Source organism: Pochonia chlamydosporia, chromosome 1 (assembly GCF_001653235.2).
Source record: "Pochonia chlamydosporia 170 chromosome 1, whole genome shotgun sequence".
NCBI classification, from domain to species: Eukaryota; Fungi; Ascomycota; class Sordariomycetes; order Hypocreales; family Clavicipitaceae; genus Pochonia; species Pochonia chlamydosporia.
Window position 1 is genome coordinate 8370906 of NC_035790.1, and position 22119 is coordinate 8393024.

Genomic DNA, 22119 nt, shown 5'->3' on the forward strand with positions numbered 1-22119 from the left:
ATCCATGTCACTGGTTGGATGTTCCTTATTGGTAATAACTCTTTACTTGTGAACCATTATATTGCCTATCTGTCTCACACCTATATAACTCTAGTTTCTCGAAACCCATCTTGCCTTTCGACTATTGCAAAATTTTGGTAATACTCCCAGTTTGAAACGCATTTCGAGTAGAGTTGAGGAAGACATTGTTGAGAATATCCAAATTCGTCAGCTCCGAGTACGTCGTCAGTCTCATGTACATGGCAAAGCCAATGACAACTAGTGCGAATAGCCATGGAAAAGACTTCTTCGCCGCGCGTTTTGCATCCCTGTTGATGATTTCCACAATTTTCGCCTGGATAGCCGCTCTCTCATTTACCCTTGGGAAGGGCACGTTGGGTACCGGCCTCTGGAGAAATTCGCAAAGAGGGCCCCAACCTGTCTTCAAATCGAAAATGAGAAGCTCAGACGGATCCTTCATCTTTCGTATCTGAGCGTGCTGGCGATCATAGAGGGACCTGGCATTCGCGCGAATCTCATGCACATTCCTGGCGTTGAACATACCCAGGACTATCTTGCGACAACCGCCCAGATACTGCGAACCAAACAGCGGCTCCAAAAAAGAACAATAGAAGTCCGCCGGCCAGCCGAACAAGTACTTGAAGACGCCATCATTCAAGCTCTCGTACCATTGATCGAAAGGCCGGATGACAAGGATAACTTTGGCATTTGGGTAGCACTTGATGAGCTGAGTTGCAAACATCCCGGCCACGTCTGTGCTGGCTTCGCAATTCCAGTATATCTCTTCCCACTCCTCCAGAGTAAAATCTGTCCCTCTGTAGGTTGGGAGGACTGGGAAAGATGCATCCGCAGCGCGGGCAAGCGGCGCAATGAGCCCGGGATTTTTATCAACAATGTCTACCCCATGACAAACATTTTCGTAGCCCAAGATTGTTAAAGCTTTTGCAATAGAAGCCGATCCAGTTCGAGGTAGTCCTAGAGAGAGGACCTTCATCCTGGGGTTGCTTGGTGATGGTAACATGTTCAGTCTTTGTGAAATTTTGTTCTAAATTTGACAATGAAGTTGCGAGACTGTCGTCTGTAATTGGTAGTTGGGGTGTCAGCAAAGTCGCTATCCGATACTTTCTCGGTATTTATGTTGAAGTTGACCCTCAATTGTAACGATACGATGTCACAACTAAGCCCAAGCTGGGTAGTCTTTGGGGCGGCCGGTTTCTGTTTTTCCTGCCAAAGTTTGTCTTGTCGTATGCTCAACTTGTATTTGACGCTATCGCATTTGTGATAGATTTGATTGTTGTAGCATCAAGTGGAGTTCATAACTTCAAGGGTATATCATCCAGCAGGGCACGGCCCTTTCCAAGGATGCATATTAGATTAGCAGCATATTGACTGATGACAAGTAACCTGCCATCCCGTCCCATGTTTGTAGACAACCATGAGGCCGCATATACATGCTGTTGAGACACGGCGGACGGCACGGCGGACGGCACGGCTCGTCGCGTCTAAGGGTGTATACGCAGTGGTCAAACCGCAGCTGAAGATATGCAAGTAATAATTCTTGTCTCAGCTGACTGGGTACTCTTTGTAAAGTTCAGCTTGCATCTAGTTAATGCCAAGGTTCTATCCGCACTCCATATGTCTCTTGTTGATGCTTGATACACCGCTAGATTGTGAAGACATTCGCCCACCACGAATGATGCGAAGTGAGGTTCTTTCTTTCGCCACTATCCATAACCCCCCAGCAAGGACTTTCAGGACATGCGCTCTGGAATTGTCCCAAATGCAGGACGTTACATACACAGTGCCCGGTGCAAGCTCCGTGGATTGGGTAGCAACTCCTAGCCGCCTTGCCGGTGCTACCCTGCCACCAGACCCTTCTCTAGGCGAAGTGTTCTTTGTACTGTTGATCGAAGACTGCTCCAGAACACCTATTGTCAAGTATGGATGGAGAATTGACTAGCAATTCGCTATCACCCTGAGATCAATTATGTCTTCGTAAAGGTGAGGGCCAAAGTCGCATCTATCCGACACCGAGGCTCTGTCAGTGCCGACATTACCCAACTGCTATATCCTATGTGAACCCTAAATCTTTCACATCGCAACCGTCTCCTGAGAGTTTTATCTGGTAAGTTTTAGTATCTGCCTTGCTTAAGAGGCTTCAATTCTGTCCCAGGGGTTGTAAGAGCCGCCTCTCTCAGTCCCCTACGGGAAAGCCAAAACCCGATATATTGGACAGCACGCTTTGGGATGCCCAAGGGGACCGTAGATGCCATAGCCTACGGCGGCATTGGTACCAACAATATTAATGACGGTTTGCAGTGTCACCAAAGCAATAGTGCCAGCCCCTTGTCAACAGACGGAAAGAGGAAGAGAACGGCTGTGACTATAACCACAATGATGTCTTTACGTTCTTACTTCTATCTCTGGTTAGCCCTTTTCACAACGCCGCGCCCATGTTCTGTACATCAGCATTTAGTGATATGGCCGATAGAAGGAGGGTGTTCACAATATCACTGTGAGTAATGCTATGATTTCAATCATGCATGAAAAGCGGTATCTTGGTATGCCTAAGTTGAGAGCCACCAAATAACCTTACCTCTGACCGCGCCCTAAATAAATCAGTGCTGTTCCATAAGGTCCCCATCCACCAAGAATGCATGGTATATCTTAGACTCTCTAGCAAACGTTAGGTACGAGTTGTCTGGCATATACCCGTTTCTGTGGGTTCAGAATGCGAAATGGCAATGTAGTCCTACTGCACGACTCATCTAGCCCACCATATGCCCGTTGGCGAGGACACAAGAACATAGACTATCAATGGAGTTATGATGTTGTGAGATATCCGTCCCAGTATCCCAAGTCGAAGTGAAAGGCTGCACATGTCGATACAAAGTAAGGTCGGCTGATCTGGCGCCTTCGGCGGTGAGATTCCCCGTATGTACTGTCCCTATCGCTCAAACCACATTTGACGGCGCCGTAGGTCACATTTAGATACATGGAATTGAAGATGTCCCAGTACTATGCAGAATCTAGCATATTCTGAACAGAAGCAATTACATTAGTTGCTCGGTGTTACCATAAAACAACCAATATTGCCATTTCTCGATTTCAAGGCTCCTTATTGGTAACACAGCCAACCGACCAACCACAAGTTGAGTGGAAGTTGGGCCACCCCCAAGATGTTGGGCCCTAGAGGAACGTGCTTTGGCGAAGGCATTTCAACCTTACGCCTGCAATATTGTTCAGCAAGACAGAAATTTGTGCATCCAAACGTCTGGTAAAAGTGCCATCGCGGGGCACAAGCAGGCTTAAACAATGTTTCAACTTCCAGTTGAGTTGCTTAGGCAAATCGCTCGAAATCTTCAGCGAGAGAGAGATATTAGCGCCCTGGCTCGGACGAACCGCCGACTCTACGAATGTGTCAACGATGTTCTTTACCAATATAACGTACGGGAAAACAAAAGTTCGTCACTGTTCTGGGCAGCAGCCAGCGATACCGCCCAAACTGCAAAACTCGTGATCACAGCTGGGGCATCACAGCTCGGTGAAGCCTTGTGTTTATCGGCGAAAAATGAATGTTGGCAGGTGACGAAAGTTGTGCTAGCCAGCTGTGGCGACCAGGTCAATTTCAAGGATGAAAGCGGTAGATCTGCTTTGCACTGGTCCGTCTCAAAACAACATCTAGACACCATCAAGCTGCTACTTGCAACTGAAGGGGTGGAAATGGAGCTCCACGACGAAAATGGCCAAACTCCTTTGATACTAGCGGCACATCTGGGTCATATACCCGCGGTCAGGCTTTTGTTAGAAGCCGGAGCCGATGTGAACACTTCAGCCGCCGATGATATGGACGCTTTTGAAGCCGCCATAACTTCCGGACACGAGGATATTGCCTTGATTCTGCTCGAAACGGGGCAAGTGAAGTCAGAGGCCAGAGGTGCCACGTTAACGACGCCGCTGATAAGAGTGGCAGAGCTTGGGCTTTCCTCTGTTGCTAAATACTTGGTTGGCGAAGCGGGCGTTGATATTAACTCAAAGGATCGGGATGGCCAGTGTGCACTGTCAATGTCTGCAATGCATGGCAGGGAGCCAGTGGTTCAGCTGCTGATCAACTCTCCGGGAGTCGAGATAGAGGCAAGGGACAGTAAAGGCCGACCGCCATTTTGGCGAGCTGCAATGAATGGTCATATAGACATTGTGAAATTACTCATTGACACTGGTAAAGTGGATATCAACTCGAAGAGTAAGACTGGAGGGACGTTATTGGCATGTGTTGCTTTTGATGGCAACGAAATCGTTTTTAAGCTTCTCCTCGAGAATGGCGCCCAAGTAGACGTACGAGATGATGATGGTTGGACGCCACTCAAAAGAGCCGCGCAGTCTGGCAATGCAGGCATCGTACAGCTACTACTTGATACGGGAAAAGTCGAAGTCGTCCCGGGTAATGATAGTGGGAGCCGGACAGCATTATCTTGGGCTGCTAGAAACGGACATGAAAACGTCCTCAAGCTTTTACTTGCCAATGGAGCAGACCCCAGTCGCGAGAACCCTGACCACACAACGACGCTTTGCAGCGCCGCCCAAGGCGGGCATATCGGGAGCGTGCAGCTACTGTTAGATACAGGTAAGGTGGATGTCAACGCAATAATGCCATGGAATATGACAGCCATAGGAGTAGCCGCGTTGAAGGGACATACGCCGGTAGTAGCTCTTTTGCTCGCGTCTGGTGCATACGCCAACATTAGGTGTCAGGGAGGCTTCACACCACTGGCCCTGGCGGCCATGCAGGGATATGAACAGACTGTAGATTTCTTGCTGAACTCTGGATCCGTCGATATCGATATCAACACATTATGCGAGATCGAAGGGACACCTATCTCTTGGGCTGCTGCGAGAGATCATGTCAAAGTTGTTGAGCGCCTCTTGCAGGATCCTAATATTGATGTCAACATGGCAGATAGGGAGAATGTTACGCCGCTATTTCTCGCAGTTTCTGGTCGCAGCATAGACATAGCTCGGTTGCTAATGAGGACTAAGGGGATTGATATGAACACCAAAGATAAATCGAACGGGTGGTCGCCCCTATCATGTGCCGTGGGTGGCAACCATATCTCTATGGTTGGACTTCTATTGAGCTCCCACAGCATAGATATCAACTCCGAGGACAAATCTAACCGGACACCATCAACGCTTGCTTCGTTGAATCCAAGTCCTCGCTTGGCCACATTACTACTGAAGACCGGGAAGGTAAATCTAGGTTACAACCCAGACAGAGACAATGAGCTGCTCTTTTGGGCTGCGGAATACAACCACGGGGGTGTCATGCGGCTTCTCCTAGACTCCAAGAAGGTGAATGTCAACGCTCGGGACGAGGAGGGCCGGACAACTCTTTCTCTAGCCACGTCCAAGGGGCATCGCCGGATGGTTAGTCTCTTGCTACGACGAAGCAACGTCGATGTCCATGCTGAGGACATTCATGGCAAGACAGCATTGGCGTTGGCAATGGAACGGGGGGACGGACCGACGTCTGATCTGCTCCGGGTTTACGGAGCCCGACAATGATTCTGTAGAATGGGAAATCAATAATATGTCTACATTCGTTGTTTGGAAAGCCAAGCAAGATGGGGATAATCATTACAAATCACGAGTAAATTGAGACAGAGACCTGGACCTGGAGCCATATACTAGATTTGAATGAAGTTGTCAATTTGAGTATTCCTGCTAGTCCAAACTGCAAAAAAAGTCATTTAGTGGTTTGTAGTTGATACAAATCCCACGCCACGCAAAACTTCTTCTGCTGAGACACGGTAACCCGGGTTATTCAGCACCATTATCGGTCACAAACCGGTAATAACTCATCCCAAGAGGCTTTAGTTGATAAAGAAATCCCCTTTGTACCACATATTGCCCTCTCACAGCCCTCAATACCGTCTCAAGGCGCTGTTAAAACACTGCAGGCCGTTTTTCTGTTAGCTGACTGATTTCAGCTACTCAGAACTTCCTTTCTGGGGTCCCTCTCAGTAGTACCGAAGCATGTGATAGGTCGAGCTCTCAATTTTAGACAAGTCTTCGGTGGGCGAGTCCTGCGGGTTGCCGGAACCCTGCGATGTGGTGACCTTGCTCGAGTCTTCGACTTCTGCGGCCTTTTCAGGCGTCTTCTCTGTTGCTTTTTTTACCCGCAGGAGACTTTTCCCGCCGTTGTTGAGAAAAAGTGTCGGTCGAATCTTCCACTTTGGGCGATTCAACGGTACCCTCGTTTTTCTCATCAGAGCTCGTTGCGGGAGCAGCTCGCCTGTGCCGAGAATAGTCGGCAGTGTTGAGGCTCATGTTCGCAAACTCAGTCAATCGACTCTTCTTGGAGGACGACATGGTTGGCTTCTTGGTAGCAGATGTACGACGTTTTTTTTTTTTTGGAGTAAGTTATTTGAAGTGATTTGAAAGCTTTTGAGAAAGATGATGACGAGACATCGAAAACCGTCGTGCCCCAGGGAGGCTTTTATCATCGTTTGGCCTCTCACTTGGACCACCCAGCAAGCAGCCAGAGGAAACCGAACAAGCTGCGAATAGGGAGAGTTTCCACGTCTACAGCTGTCATCATTTGATTTTAACAATAGGAATTATAGCAGAATGCGTCGTGGTCCGTCATGTGAGGTAAAAAAATACGTGTAGGGGGGTATGAACAACCGTCGTATCCTGCTGTGGGCCATTAGGATCCAGCATGTGGCGACCCAACCTGCCTCAATTCCGGGTTCATAACTGCCACGATCACTATTAATCTTTCTGTTCATTAACTCTTCGAACTTTGTCGCCGAGAGCATCATGCAGAGTTGTTGCTATATGAGATGTTCACCAGTCGAGGCTGTCAGATATCTCACGATGACCACCTACACGTCATCATCTAGGAAGAAACTATTAGAAGCACCTACCACTAACTGCTCCAAAGACAGATGAACACTTTTCTATAGCTTCAAAATGTAGTCTTGTGACAGAACAACCTAATGAACATCGTAGTTGAACATCAATGTTGGTCTAGGGGCAATTTCTCCTAGCCGCGCTGGCCGACAACGAACAGAACGGCGGGCACAACCTGAGTCCATCCGTCCAAGTTCAGTCGGGCATTCTCCAATTGAGACGTTTTGAACAAGTAGACTGGAATCAATTCCTAAGCCTTGTATCTGAAGAGCGTAGTGTAACGTAATACGAGTGTAACCACAAGGGGAGTTGTTCAGGGAGTGAGTTCTGACCACAGCACAGTTGAACTTCCTTACCGAACATGTCATTGGAAGAAACATCTACCAGAAGAAGATGTATTCGCACATGACACGCGCATTTCTAACCATTGCTGTAGATTAAAAGACTCACCAAAGTACTTCGAACAGCGCAACGCAGCATGCACTGACCATCGTCGTTCCATCGCTATCAAGCAGTTCAAGGGATGAACAACCTGGCACCAGTATATGTGCGCTGCTATGACTGGCCAAACATAAAGCAAGGTTGTTCGCGGCGGATTCTGCCTCCCTTGGAGAGCATGGGGAGTTCCAGGGTGGCTCTTCTCTGGCAACAACAGTTTTCATTGAGTCCAAACACACCTGCCTGAAGCACGTCCATGTATCTGGCATTGAAAGTGGCGAGATTGAAGCACGCATGACCCCTGGTGAGTTCAGACAACCTAAAAACAAATTGCATCATTGGCTTTGCGATATGCCTCACTGGCCACGTCGGCTCCTGAGGCATGGTTCTTGGATCGTCGGGCTTGTCTGTCCTTGTACTAGTTCAGTTCTGCTTGCTGAAGGCAGATGTTTGGTGTGATCCGCTGCCCCACATCCCTCTACTCCCCAGATTACTTTCTCGCGGTGTTACCAAACATTCATTCTCCTTAGCATCTACGAGACGTCGTGCAAACACAGCTTACTTCTCGAACCGGCTCGTACCATCGCATGGTAGAGGCGAGTTGTCCACAATGTTTCTACATGGAAAGTCGTGTTCCATTCTGACCCTTTCTTTTCGGTCAAACTTTGCTGACAACATCAGGTACTGCGAGTAGGATCTTTAAACAGCATAAGCTGGAGTCGGAATGCTTTGTTTATGAAGCAGATAGTCGGTACCACCAGCACATCACCGACACCCGGCCGAAACTAGGGCGGAGCGCGCACCTCGACGGCTACACGATTCCATTGAAACTACCTTCGACGCCAATATATGTAAGCATCAGAGAATGGCTTTTTAGCTTTACGTTTACGCAACGAGGCAGCATGAAGCTAGCTACATGCTTGCTTACGACATTGCAAATTACGGGTCATCGCCGAAGTACAACGATAAGGATCGTAAGTTATCCATCATATACTTTTCAAGCCATCAAGCCGATAATGGCAGGCCGAAAGCAGTATTCAACGCGGAACAGGCCTAATAGCGAAAGCGTCCTAAGGCGGGCCTCTGATCTCTCAGCCATCAAAGGTATTATGAGCTAACCATCACACCAATAGCGTCATGGGAGAGTAGCGCTGGCAAAATACCTCCTTACCTCTTTGCCGCTCTACTTTTTCACTCTTATTTCTTTTTTCTTTCATTTCTTGGGATTTTGGATTGATACAGCAAGGTTACAAGGTATAAGACCTTTGACACTGGTAGTTCACTGCAGCGGCGTACAGTAGATAAAGGACCGTTTTTCGACCAGCATGAACAACGCAACCGGAATTTCCTCGATTTAGACCGAAGTTCGTTAGTATTGGGTGATAGTAAGACTCTTGCCTCGCCTGCAGATCGCTGACAAAGTTGATCATGGGCAAGGGCAGCCGACACCGAGCTGCGACAGAAACGACACCGACATACGCAAAAGCAGTTGCGTTAATTGATGTATTTATATTGAATGTATGAGCAAGAATTAAGATTTTATCCCCTGAGACGTGAAGTTCTTCAGTCTTGCTCTTTTGATGTTGTCAGCCACAGTTACAACCTGCTAGGAGGATGACACAAGCTCAATTTAAGGTTGGATTTAAGGTTACGGTTGTGGAGACAACTTTTGCCAGAAAAGGAAAAGTCCGTTGCAACACAAGCCCTACACAAAACCATACCAACCAAGACGAAATGGACTGCCTTGACACATGATGGCCGGGATCATGCATGTGTACATTCTTTGTGCTCTGTAGGCTCCCATCCCGCTTGATCTTCCGACCACAGAGTCGGAACCCTGCGGTACACCCCGACGACTGTTAGTTCAGCGACCGTTGCAACCAAACCTACCAAGAAGCGGACAAAGGCGCTCGCCTCACTTGTGCCACAACACCACAGGCTGTATGCCGCGCTCTCCAGCAAAATATTTTCTAGAACAACTTTATCGCGTACTGCACATTGCCCAAATTTCCGCTCCGGTGCTACAAATATTGCTGGCCAGTCAAGCGCGCTCAACACCAGCATTTCCACACTGTCATATATCATTGTCGAGTCACCTCCCAAGCTTTTTACTGCTGGCTCGGCAACAGGCCACAATTGTCGGAGTAACTGTGACACGACAGCTCTGTCGTAAGTCATCGACTCGGCATACCGTTCCACAACATGGTTGATCAGGTGTTCGCCTGGTCCCGTTTGAGCCAACCAGCCACAACGAGCTTTCCATGATTGATTTGCGGCCTCCAGGTTGATGTCAGCCGGAACCTCCGTAGTGAGCGGGCTCCAGTCCTCGTTGTATGGCACTTGGGGCCATTCATCCCTAGAGCCGCCTCTAATGAGCCACCCCCTTCGCGCGACGCCATGAATCTCCTCTTTGCGCGCCAGCCATGCATTTTCAAAACCTCGGTACCTGAAAGCTAAAGCGTACATGGCGATGAAACCGACTGCAATATCGGCCCCGACCTCGTGGCGGTGCGATCCACACGAGCACTCACAAACTCGATCAATCACATCTGAACAGAAATCCGCCAAGATAGCGGGATTCGATTTTCCCGACTGGCTCAGTGCGTAGACCAGGGAATTCCCGCCCTCGCCAATCGTCCGATCCAAAGCGTAGTCGCCTAGGTCATTGAGCCAGATTGTAATGTTGTAACACGCATCGACAAGATGGCATTCCTTCTGGGTATTGAGTCGGCGCATTTGAGGCGGAAGCGACCAGTCGTGGCAAACAAAGTACGGGATTACTCCTCCATCATACCAACGCATGTGAAGCCACGTACTCCTGTCAATCTTGTTTGTCAGTTTCCCTGTCGCTTCCGTCATGTCTTCCCCAAAGTCGAGCTCCGAGGCATCAGTATACCTCCCGTACCCTGGTCTTGTCAGGGCCGCCGCAATCATTTCCGCGCCAGCCTTGCCTTTCTCATTGTGCCTGGCTATAACTTCGAATCCCTTCGCCGATCCCTTCAAGGCCCCAGCCACATATTTGTCATCCTCGCCGTCCGGGGTCCCCGAGTAGTCGGGGATTGTGCAGCCCATTGCTGCTTGTGGGAAGGCCAGAACCGGTTGCATTCCTGAACTCCTGTGTAGCGAGACGACACTGAAAGTCAACCAGACGCTTGTCATTAAGTCATAAAGCGCCCACATGCCCTTTGAACCAGTTATTTTGGAAAAGCTTTGAACTTGTACATCTCTGCTGGCACCTTTAACGGCGTGGGTTCCTCCGCCACTAGCCTTCTTCCCAGACAATGCAACTGACATTCTGAGGGCAGCGTAGTCTTTGTTGAATGCGTACACCTCAGGTTGCTGTAGGCGATGAGCAGTCCAACTGCCCAGGTCATCCCAGCTAGGAACTGGTATCTCAGAAGGGTCTGGAAGTGGAAGTGAACAACCATCTCCATTGCACACATAGCAGGCTCTGTACTCCATCCCAAAGTTGGATGTTGCCGTTGTGGTGCTTGTGACTGGTGATGATGGGCCAGAACGACACTCATTATCACTATCCAAGCTGCCTCCGTCAGCCCCCGGGGTGGATGTACAAGAGGATGTCGACTCAATTCGCATGGCAGATTCGACAGTCTCATCCGCACACAAGATTTTGGGCGTCTCAAGCGGCCAGTCATGGCTCTGTAACTTTGCACCGAGCTTTTCCCAGAGTCTAACATACAGAGGTTGTGTTTCAAATGTTCGCCCTGCTTCGTTCGCATATTCGTGCCAACCTTTTAGCAAGGCCACTCTCTTCAACAGAATTTCTTCTAATTCTGTTTTTTCGTGCACGGTGTTTGTGTGGTTTGTACAGGCTAAACAACCACTTAGCCGCTGAACAAGAAAGTTTCGTAGGGTTGAAAACATTGTAGGACAAAATCCAGAGATATTTTGAGCAACTACGTAATCGATGATGTATGAAAGGTCCCTTAATCCACACAGTTGAAGTGTTGGATGGCTTTATACTTGATTCCCTCTTCACTTACAAGTTTTATACTGAATTCATACTCATAGTAGCACCAACACATCCCGAAAACACTCCAACGTGTTGCCTACACGCCTACTCTGTATTCAGTTTTTCCATGTCGCCAGTTGTTTCAGCATCCACCCCCCTGTCCCCGACATATAGAACCATTGCCATGATACATGAGCCCACAAGGATAGCTCGAGCTATACAATCTGCGTTATGTTACAGATACGATCGAAAAAAGCTGTTCTTCGGCTTGCCTGATCTGGCACTTGATGTAGTTGCATTAACACCCTGTACGACTCCTTACTTACGCTTGCAATCCAGATTTGCCAAGTGTTTTTGTATATGTCAGCTACTACGACCACACTGCAATCAACTGGGTCGCTGAAATGCACTCAATTTAGGACAGTGAGAGACCAGCTGAAGGTACTCTATAGATATGATATATGATAAATCGAGACGGGATATTCATACATGGTGACCTCAACAACTACCGAGCTTCAGCTACTCCACTTCTCCTTGATAGAGAGACGGATGGGCCGGTGGATTCGGCACTGGAGCTAATATAGCATACATTATATGACAGCGGGCTAGTAATGTACCCGCAGATTGCCGGTTTAATTAATGAAACACAGTACGAGATACGTGGCTGAGTCTAGTTATGATACATCACAAGGGCTCACAATCCGTACTTGGGCATTAATATTTACAACTCCGCACACATCAACCATCTTACGGGGTGTACGGGTGTGATCGTGCAAGGCAAGGACGCCCTCGCCCCATAGCTTGTTTTCAATCGTAGGAATAAGTCACGAAATCGACGATTCGAGTGATTCATAACTCGAGCGTACCTTGGCTTGGCTCTGCAGATGCTGACCTCGGCTTTGCCGCAATGCCGTCAAGAACAGGCTCGTGGGCAATACAAACAACTTGACTAGCCATGTAGCGGCAACACTGAAGCCATGTCATACTATACAAACTGTTGCTGGTTCTGCCATCCAGAAGCTCTTAACTCTTCCTTCTCATACAAAAGTCTCCAGGAAAGCGTCTTGCTTCTCTTATTCTGGCTCACTTTGACAGTCCTTCGCTCAGTATGGCAAGTAAAGGCTGACAAGGCGGTGTGGTGTCAGACGGGTACCACAGAGAACTTCAGGTCAAGTCGTAGTTTAGAACCCACACCCCAATAAGAATTCCATAAATTGGTCTACGAGTCCAGAAAAGATACTCAATCTGCTAGCATCTCGCATCTGTGTGCTTCTGCATACAATCTGATGATGAAGTTGAAAATACGTGAACGGCAAAGGGAAAACACATGTACCGAAGCCATGATTCGTCTTCTTCAAGTCTTTATTTTTGCAATGGTATTTTCTGCAGCATCTGCAGAGAATGACTTGCTTACCCTGAAAGATCAGCATGATCTAGATGCCCTTGCTATCTCACTACACTCGCAAAACCCTTACGGAGATATCAAACAAGAAGCACGGAACCAGTTTTTGTCAACAGCTCAACGTTATGGCTACAAAGTTGAGACAAAGTATATAAAACACCGGCTTGAATCGGCTGCGGATGAGCTGTCGTTCAGCTTTTTGCAGCAGGCAATCAACAATGATCCCTCCCGCCCCAAAGTCTACAGGATGATTACACCACCTCGACCCAGGGACTGGGATGGCTTGCCGGTTCCTAATGGACGGCTTTCATACGACAATCCCGATTGCATTTATCGTATCATTCCAGTAAGCGATTCACACAGTTACGTCATATATGGTACGCGCACTGGAGTTGGTGCCTCGGATATCACATTCTCCCTTCATACCAGCATCACGGCAAGCACCATCGCCATTGTGGCAGGCAAAGATATTGTCACGGATCAAGACGGCTCCTTTACCATTACAGTTAACTCAAGTGCTTCTTCGTCTCCCAACCATATCCAAAGCACACCAGCCGCGAAAGTGCTCTTTATTCGCCATAATATCGGTGACTGGCTTGTGGAAACTCCAGATACGCTCCGGGTAAAGCGGATAGGAGGGCCTTCTACCGAAGCCCCAACAAACGATACAGTTATTGCAAACGCCAGGGAATCCTTGCGAAGAAACATATTTCTTGCAAATTTTCTTCTTGGAAATCTAACGCTGTCTCGACCTGTGAACTTTATGGTTCCGCCGTCTCAGTCAACGGGGATGGGCTTGGCCACCCAGGCGCTTGTGTTATCGCACTACAACTTGAAGCAAAACGACGCCTTGGTGGTGACTGTTGAGGCTGGACCGTCAACATATTGGAGTGTCAACATCTACGACTTATTTATGCTTACTGATAACCCACGAAACAGGCTAGTGAGCTTGAACCACAAACAGGCGATTGCCAATAGAAATGGTTCACATACCTTCGTCGTTAGCACAGTCGACCCAGGTGTTTTCAACTGGCTCAATACTACGGAGCAGGGAGTGGGCACAATTGTGGCCAGATTTCAAGGACTTCCCCTGGGCGGCGACGCCCTCGGCAAAATCCAAATTTGGACACAACTCGTCTCCCGGGATATCTTGCACCAGGTTCTTCCAAGCGACACTACATACACGACACCCGAGCAGCGGACAAAACAAATGAAGATTAGGGCACAGGGGTATGACAGGATCCATTCATTCTTCGGGTCCTATTCCGCCCGTACAGGGCTTCAATGTGCTCCACAGAGGTTTCCAACGGGTTTGCAGGTGGATCGGATGGAACATGGTCCCTGTTGCCCGTCAGTGTAGTAAAGACGACAGACGCTTCAGTAGGCAGGAATTGCGGTAAAGGCAGAGGTTGCATCTGGTCTCAGTTTGATATGTGGAGCTGCAGGAGGCGGACAACATTTGGAGCTGGACACCCTGGGATGTAACCAGGCAGGGGTGAACGCAATGATCTGGAGCCATTAATCTATAGTCTGTACGACAGATGCGGAATGTATTCGGGTAGAATGTTCTTCTGAATTCGCCACTTGGCTTCCTATATGCACGAAACTTGTGTGAAGCTGTTGAGAAAATTGCCCAAGTCTCGCTTGTTGCATACGCCGTTGGCGACAGGCCCTCGGGCTAGCCAAGTTTCCCAAGAAGCATCTTTGGAGGGTATACTTGGTAAAATGTAGTCGGATAGCCTGCAATAAGCTGTTGCAGTGTGGAGACAGCGTTTTTCCATGCTGAGTAGCTCGTTGATATGACAGTTTCCGCCTCCAATGTAGCATGACCAGATCTAGATTGCTCACACACCGAGTTTTGACATAAATACCACAAACATATCATTGTGAATGTATTGGCTTCGCATAATATGACGTGGCAAGCTTATACATGCCACCTAAGAGAATTCGTAAAATTTATTTTTAACGAAGAGCCATACTAGGCGAAGTGAATCCCCCATCACGTTTGCAACCTTACTACTCTACACGCTCTCTTCCAGCAATACATTTTTTGCACTAGGAGATAACTCAACCGACAATGTCGCAACTCCTAATACTGAAGGCCGTTACTATTGCCATAATCGGGCTCCTCATTTATCGGCAATACTTCCGAAAAAGACCCAGCTTACCTCTTCCCCCAGGGCCGAAGCCATTACCCATTGTTGGGAATATTAAGGATCTCCCACCGTCAGATGTTCCAGAGTTCCAGCATTGGCTTAAGCATAAAGATGCTTACGGCCCTGTCAGCTCTGTCTCAGTACTGGGGCTGACAATCGTTCTCCTTCATGACAAGCAGGCTGCCCGCGCCCTCCTGGAAAAGCAGTCCAAAGCGTGCTCTGGCCGGCCAAGTACACTTTTTGGTGGCAAATTGTGCGGTTACGGGAAATGGATTGTCATGCAGCAGAATGACGATAACCTCCGTCGATCTCGCAAGCTCATGCACCAGCAGCTTGGTACGAAGTCGCTGGTTGCAGCCGAGTTCTCCAAGATTCAAGAGGCGGAGGTGCATCGGTTTCTGTACAGAATGCTCAAGAATCCAGACACTTTGGTTCAACACCTAAAAACGTAAGTTCGATTATTCATCGGGCGGTGGGAGAGAAAGAAACGAGCAGTACTGCGATAAACATGTCCAATTAACAGTCAACTAACAATTGTTTACAGCAAGGCCAGCGCCATCATATCCAAGGTCGTTTATGGTTATACAATTGAGCCACACAAACATGATCCCCTGGTAGAGTTGGTCGAACTTAATATGGCCAACGCTCAAAGTGCCTCAACACCAGGCGCTTGGATGGTCGATCTCATTCCCGCTCTCAACTATCTACCCAGTGGTCTCCCTGGCACAGGTTTTAAGAGGATAGCCCGCCAATGGAGTAAGATCAACCAGATGTCAACAGAGGTTCCGTACAAATTTGTTCAACGCCAGGTTGCGGCTGGAAGCCACAGCAAGTCATTTGTGTCCAAGCTGGTCGAGCAACAGGTTCAGAAAGGCAGTACAGACGGCCTCAAGTTTAGCCGCGACGAAGACGATATTCAATGGTCCGCTGCAATGTTATACAATGGAGGACTCGATACCACGGTCGCCATCTTAAGTGGCTTTTTTATGGCCATGGCCATGTTTCCTCAGGTGCAGCACAAAGCCCAAGAGGAGATTGACCGTGTCATAGGCGTGGATAGGCTCCCGGGGTTTGCAGATCGGCACAAGTTGCCTTATATTGATGCTGTTGTTCAAGAAGCATTTCGCTGGAACCCTACTGCTCCGCTAGGGTTTCCTCATATGGCCTCCGAGGACACAACTTACAATGGCAACTTGATACCCAAGGGAGCAATTCTGTTTGCCAACATATGGTGGTTTTGTCACGATCCCGAAATATACGCAGATCCTGACGTATTCAACCCTGAAAGGTACTTGGAGCCGCGTAATGAGCCTAATCCTGTCCCAGAAATTTTCGGATTTGGGCGAAGAGTTTGTCCAGGACAGCATTTGGCAGAGTCGAGCGTGTTCCTCACCGTTGCTCAAACTCTGGCGGCTTTCAGGATCAGCAAGGCAACTGATCAGCAGGGTAGGGAGATTGATATTCAGCTCAACACCAATACTGGCTTAATCAACCGTCCAGTAAACTTCCCTTACAAGCTCTCGGCCAGAAGCAAAGGATATGCCGATCTCGTCAACAGCATGGAAGTACAGCATCCTTGGGAGAAGAGCGATGCTGATCTGCTCGAGCTCGAAGGTCTCCATCACTGATACGAATGTTCTAAATTAGTCTGAGTAGTATTGAGGATAGATGAATAAAACAGCCGAATCAAGTCATGATCTAGGTTCTACTTTTTAAAATATTCTACCGCTTTAGCGCTCTCCTTCTTGCTACCCCGAATAAAGATTTGGACCTGATGGCAAACGACATTTGCATCATGACTCTAGAGCACGTCTCTTCATAGTGCAATATGAAATCAACTTGATACAAATTTATAACTTCATGTCCATAGCATGAATGTGATGGCCACTTCCCAGCATATTGCTACAATGTCGACCCAAGTGTGCTCCAAAGATGTCTATATTCTCATCGACCAAACAAAGATCATGAATTTTCATGCAACTCCTCTTGGCAAAATTGCACCTCTAATTATGTTCTGTTGTTTTCCCCGTCCCTCTTTCTCTCCGTCAGGGAGACCAACAAGCCCAACTTCCGCGCCTTATCCAACGCTCCGCGTTCTGTTCAACGCCAGACACCTATCCTAGTGACAGAAGTGTCCACGCTAGATGCAGTACATCGACGAACAAATAGGAAATGCTTTTAACCGCTAGCTTTCGCCACATTACAAACCCCCCGTCATCTGATAATATATTCTCAGCCAGCCTCGTTCTGTCTGGCCATATGATTTGTCATTTCTGCATGATGCGGCCCAAGACGGCCTGCATAGTCAGCCGGACCCCTTATGCCTGTCCTATCTATGCAGGTTATAGAGACACCAAACGAAATTTTGACGCCAGACAATTTGCAGTGCAGCTAAACACCACATCCAGGGTAGTCTTTCGACTAAGTCCAGGCTATCTCGACGCGGCCCCTTGTGGGTATTTCTCAGGCCTCACTGCGTCCTCGCCATAGGCACAGAGTTTCTCTTTTGATCTGACTCTCAAAGTATAGGTTATATATCATCTTTCAACCGCAAATTGACATGCCCGTCTCTGCATAAATCCCACCCCCCGTACATGCGGCCGGGAGACAAGACCAGCAGAGTACGTCAGTATGTGGTATTTAAACTTGACTACTAGTTTGCTTGTCTCGGAACCATGTTAGGCCCCGTTTCATCAGCGCAGACGACGGCAGCTGGAATCCGGCATGCTGCTTCCGTTCATATACTGGGCTCATTGTTTAGAGGGAGACGCCGCGTAGCCTCCTAACCCGTTGAGATAGCACTCATAACGAAGTGTTGTGTTAAATAGAGCAAATAAACGCAACGGCCCAAAAGAGTTGAAGAAACCGCATTGCATGCATCCCCATTCTTGGGTTGTTATAATTTCATTCTCACTATGGCACATTTGGTCGCCATTGCATCTTGTCTAACCGTTGCGATATATGTTGTTTGTCGATACTATCTTCACAACTATGCCTCCAAACGTCTTCCGCTTCCTCCAGGGCCAAAAGGCCTACCCGTACTTGGAAACATCCTGGACCTTCCGAAAAAAGGACAGCCAGAATTCCAGCATTTCCTCAAACATAGAGAGCTGTATGGGCCGATTAGCTCGACTACTGTGCTAGGCAAGACATTTATTTTGTTGCATGACCGACAGGTTGCGCAGGACCTCTTGCAAAAGGAATCATTGAAGACTTCGGATCGTCCGATAACCGAGTTCGCTTTTACTATGTGTCGTCTTGACGAGTTCATGGTCAGCCGGTGCAACGCAGACTTCCGTCACAGACGCAAGCTCTTGCATCAGCAGTTGGGCACTGCAAAATTGGTTGGGCGATTTGACGATTCCCAAGAGTCTGCGTCACTTGAGTTCCTGCTCCGGGTATTAAATGAACCAAATGCCACGGTAGAGCATTTAAAATGGTAAGTTTATTGCATACAGTCCGAGTATGAGACTAAACCCATATCATACACCATTTACCAACACAAGTAGCTAACCAGAACAAACCTCTAGCTCCATGGGCTCTCTCATTCTGAAAATGACCTACGGCTATGCAGTTGGGTCAAGCAACACGGATCCGCTGGTAGATTTGGTTGACAGGATGGCGAACAACCTGGTCGAGGCTACAGTTCCGTGGTTGGTAGATTTCTTTCCTGCCTTGAGACATCTTCCAAACGGATTTCCCGGCGCCGGATTTAAAAGAACAGCGCGTAAGTTTAAGAGGGTCAATCTGGCTGTAGTCAACATACCATACAGCTTTGTCCGACGGCAAATGGCAGTAGGAAACCATCGGCCATCATACGTTTCACAGTTAGTCGAGGAATGCAGCACTGGTGACACGGACTACAAGCTTCGTGATGTGGATGAATACGCAATCAAGCGAACGGCCGCAGCACTGTACCTAGGAGGTGCAGAGACGACGGTGACCGCCTTGACTGGCTTTCTTTTGGCGATGGCCAAGTTTCCAGAGGTGCAGAAAAAAGCCCAAGAGGCTATTGACTTGGTGATTGGTACCGACAGGCTTCCCAGCTTGGCCGATAGAGAAAGGCTACCATACGTCGACGCGATGGTAAAAGAGGTGTTCCGGTGGTCACCAGTTGCGCCATTGGCATTTCCGCACGGAGTAGGCGAAGATATAGAGTACAGGGGACACCTAATTCCCAAAGGCTCTGTACTTCTACCTATGGTATGGTGGTTTTTGAACGATCCCGAGATACACTTCGATCCGAGGTCGTTTAACCCGGATCGCTTTCTCGCCCCTCAAAACGAGCCTGACCCGAAAGCTGTGGTCTTTGGCTATGGCCGTAGAGTCTGCCCTGGAAAGTACTTCTCGGATAGCAACATCTTCATTGTTGTCGCTCAGCTATTGGCAGCGTTCAATATTAGAAAGGATGTTGATGAGAATGGTGTGGAAATTGAGCCTGAACTCGATGCTCTGCCGGGGCTGATTACTCATTTGAAGAAGTTTCCTTTCAAAATCGAAGTGAGGAGCCCAAAGCATGCAGAGCTTATTAGGCAAGCTGGGCTGAAGCTTCCGCAGCAGGATGGTGACCGCCATATTATTGATCATGCGGCAATAAAAGAATGTTTGGAATACCGGGGATGATAGGATGACGGCGTGACAGGACGACAGGGGAAGACGAGCAGCAGTAGGCGAATAGCGGGATTCTCGATCTCTTTCGACTATTCCATGAAGTCCGACTGTGGCAGTACCATGACGTCGTTTGTCTTGTTTCTACGAGCACCTTTGATAGCCACAGATAGCAGACGATGAGCTAATGACATATTATTTGTCGCAATTTTAAAGCAAAATACGTTCCAAGAAACGTAAGGAGAGAATATAAATACTATGTTTCAGAAGTAGGTCCACGTTTTGTATAGGAATATTCTAAAAAGATAGATACAATTTGCCATGCAGCTATAATAGCCTTGCCTATATGCCTGTTAGATTTGAAGTACCAGACCACACTAATTCACAGCTAGCACCTGATGCTTGGGCGGCAATGCTACTGCCCGTGCGAACATTGAAGTCTTTTAGTCTGAAAGGATTCTAGGCCTAGTGCCTCAACAATCCACTTAAGTACATTTAAAGATAGAGTAGAAGTCTCTCAGCAATACTACAGTACCATCGTATTTCCGATAATACCCTACAATTAACAACGGGGTAACGCATGTTTTCAACGTGGGCATGGCGTGAGCAAGACGCGCCAAAAAGACATGGACGCTTAATTCAGCTCTGAAGCAGCCAGCGGGCCTCAAAGCAGCAATGCAAAATCAGCCCATCCTCTTATATACCTTTTTGGTATTTATGCACTAGAGTCCTTGGCACTGCTTGGCAGCAACTAGTAATTAACCCTAACCTTAGCCTTAGTTCTTAAAAGTCTCTGCTTTTTCTTGTTGCTTGCCTACCTTTTAACTAGAGTAAGTTTAAGAATGGTATTAGCGACGGGCATAATACCTAATAGACTATAGTCCGACGCTTACCGGCAGAAGCGCACGCTGCTAACCGCAACTTGGCTCGTGCAGGCAGCATAATGTGGCCATATCATATATGATATGATCTTCGGAAATCTAATCACATATGGTGATATCACACTATTGCACACACTGGGCATGACTCCCTTCCGGCATTTTTTCCGCTTTGCTGAATGCCTCCATATTCGCACAGCCGAAGAAAGGGAACAAATAGCTCATCTGCGACGAGTCTGCTACAGTGCCACTTCAAAAGTCTGTTAAATCCCCACTATTACACCAAAACCTTAGCCAAATACTCCTTACTAAATCTAGTACAACTAAATAGATTTTTTTAAATTCTGTTCTTTTTAGTTAATAATTACTAATATTTTAATATTATATTTTTTTATTTCTTATATAGTAAGTTCTTTTTAAGATATCTAGATTTAAAGATAGTATAAAATTTACTATTCTCTATAAGCCCTACTATAATCCACGATAAGAGAATTTAAAAGATAAGAGAATCTAGAAATAAATATAGTTAAATAATAAAAATATATATAGAAAATATAATCTAAGAATTATACTATTTTACTAATAAATAATATAGTATAAAATTCTTAGCTATTATCTTTTAGTACTAGTATTATTTTTTCTACTAGTTAAGATGGTGGGTTTTGGTGTAAAAGTGGGAATTTGACAAACTTTTGGGGTGGAGCTTTACGTAAATGCTGCGCCCTTCCAGCCACGAAACAGGGTTCTCCCCATGCACCGCACCCCGCAAAAAGCCTTACCGTACACACTGCCACAAGTGGAAACTGAAAATCGAATGCCGCATTGCGGGGAACTTACTCGCTCGTGGGCTCGCTTCGCCATGTGGCTAACTAGCCTTATACTTAATAGGCGACAGATAGCCGTACCAATTATCTGAAGTTGTCATGACACCCCCTCGAAGGCGACTTGTAAAGAGCTAAGATCGGCAAGTGTGTAGCCCAATCGCACCCAGATGTACAATACTAATCAGGGCCAGGGGTTACAGGAACTTTACCTTCAACAATGCAGAGCGCTGAGAGCATTCTTGATTGTCATTCCATCACAAGAAGTCAAACTCAGGCTTACAACCAAGCCGACCGATAATTTGGAAGGAACATAGGGTTACTATTTCCTTCTTGGCGCTATGTGACCCTTCTTTGGCGGTTTGAAGCTCTGCAAGCTTCACGATAAACCTCCGCTTAAATACTCACTAAAGGAAATGTTCGCATCGGCTCCGACTCCCCCGGCGGTCCTGGTCAAGTTTAACTTGAATACTGTAAAAAGGGTAATAAGACCTGGAACTTTTGCAAGCCATTGCGGCTACACAATTCTAATGCGTGGCAGCAACTTGCGCGGCTGCTTAGACCTGCAAAGAGCATGGAACACGACCGCTTTTGACCACGGCCCCGAGGCCCCCGGCTGTTTCTAGAACCTTTCTTCGTCTACTCCGTACAGCCAAGCCAATAGTTGCGACTGTCATTAGACTAGGCCGACACAGACCATGACAAGTAGCCTGGTATGCCATGTGGATAGCAACATGGGGCAGAGTTTATGGGGCCCCGCAATGTCCAAGTACTCCGACGGCTTACACGAAATGCCGTGAGAAGCTGAGCATTAAATGACATGGGATGAATTAAGTACCTTAAGAAAGTCTATAAATAATCGACAGCACTCCCTTCCAAGACGGAATTCCAGGGCACTACCTTAGCAACTGGACTCTCAACCGCTCTCGCA

General features: G+C 47.6%; 6 protein-coding genes across 6 annotated transcripts; 3 read left to right on the forward strand and 3 right to left on the reverse strand.

The window, feature by feature from the left end:
• Positions 1–121: 121 nt before the first annotated feature.
• Positions 122–994, reverse strand: VFPPC_02219 (nad dependent epimerase; the record flags this gene model as incomplete). Its single annotated transcript, XM_018281904.1, has 1 exon — positions 122–994. One exon carries the CDS (start codon positions 992–994, stop codon positions 122–124), a length of 873 nt encoding a protein of 290 aa, XP_018139024.1.
• Positions 995–3315: 2321 nt separating this feature from the next.
• Positions 3316–5562, forward strand: VFPPC_02220 (ankyrin repeats (3 copies) domain-containing protein; the record flags this gene model as incomplete). The annotated part of the gene is made up of 1 exon (XM_018281905.1): positions 3316–5562. One exon carries the CDS (start codon positions 3316–3318, stop codon positions 5560–5562), a length of 2247 nt encoding a protein of 748 aa, XP_018139025.1.
• A 455-nt stretch (positions 5563–6017) lies between these two features.
• On the reverse strand, positions 6018–6369 carry VFPPC_13227 (hypothetical protein; the record flags this gene model as incomplete). The annotated part of the gene is made up of 2 exons (XM_018291004.1): positions 6018–6160; positions 6252–6369. 2 exons carry the CDS (start codon positions 6367–6369, stop codon positions 6018–6020), a joined length of 261 nt encoding a protein of 86 aa, XP_018139026.1.
• A 2745-nt stretch (positions 6370–9114) lies between these two features.
• VFPPC_13228 (hypothetical protein) lies at positions 9115–11235 on the reverse strand (the record flags this gene model as incomplete). The annotated part of the gene is made up of 1 exon (XM_018291005.1): positions 9115–11235. One exon carries the CDS (start codon positions 11233–11235, stop codon positions 9115–9117), a length of 2121 nt encoding a protein of 706 aa, XP_018139027.1.
• A 3567-nt stretch (positions 11236–14802) lies between these two features.
• VFPPC_02222 (cytochrome p450 domain-containing protein) lies at positions 14803–16509 on the forward strand (the record flags this gene model as incomplete). The annotated part of the gene is made up of 2 exons (XM_018281907.1): positions 14803–15329; positions 15426–16509. The coding sequence occupies 2 exons, from the start codon at positions 14803–14805 to the stop codon at positions 16507–16509; spliced, it is 1611 nt and encodes a 536-aa protein (XP_018139029.1).
• Positions 16510–17796: 1287 nt separating this feature from the next.
• VFPPC_02223 (cytochrome P450) lies at positions 17797–19504 on the forward strand (the record flags this gene model as incomplete). Its single annotated transcript, XM_018281908.1, has 2 exons — positions 17797–18320; positions 18412–19504. The coding sequence occupies 2 exons, from the start codon at positions 17797–17799 to the stop codon at positions 19502–19504; spliced, it is 1617 nt and encodes a 538-aa protein (XP_018139030.1).
• Between the last annotated feature and the right edge of the window lie 2615 nt (positions 19505–22119).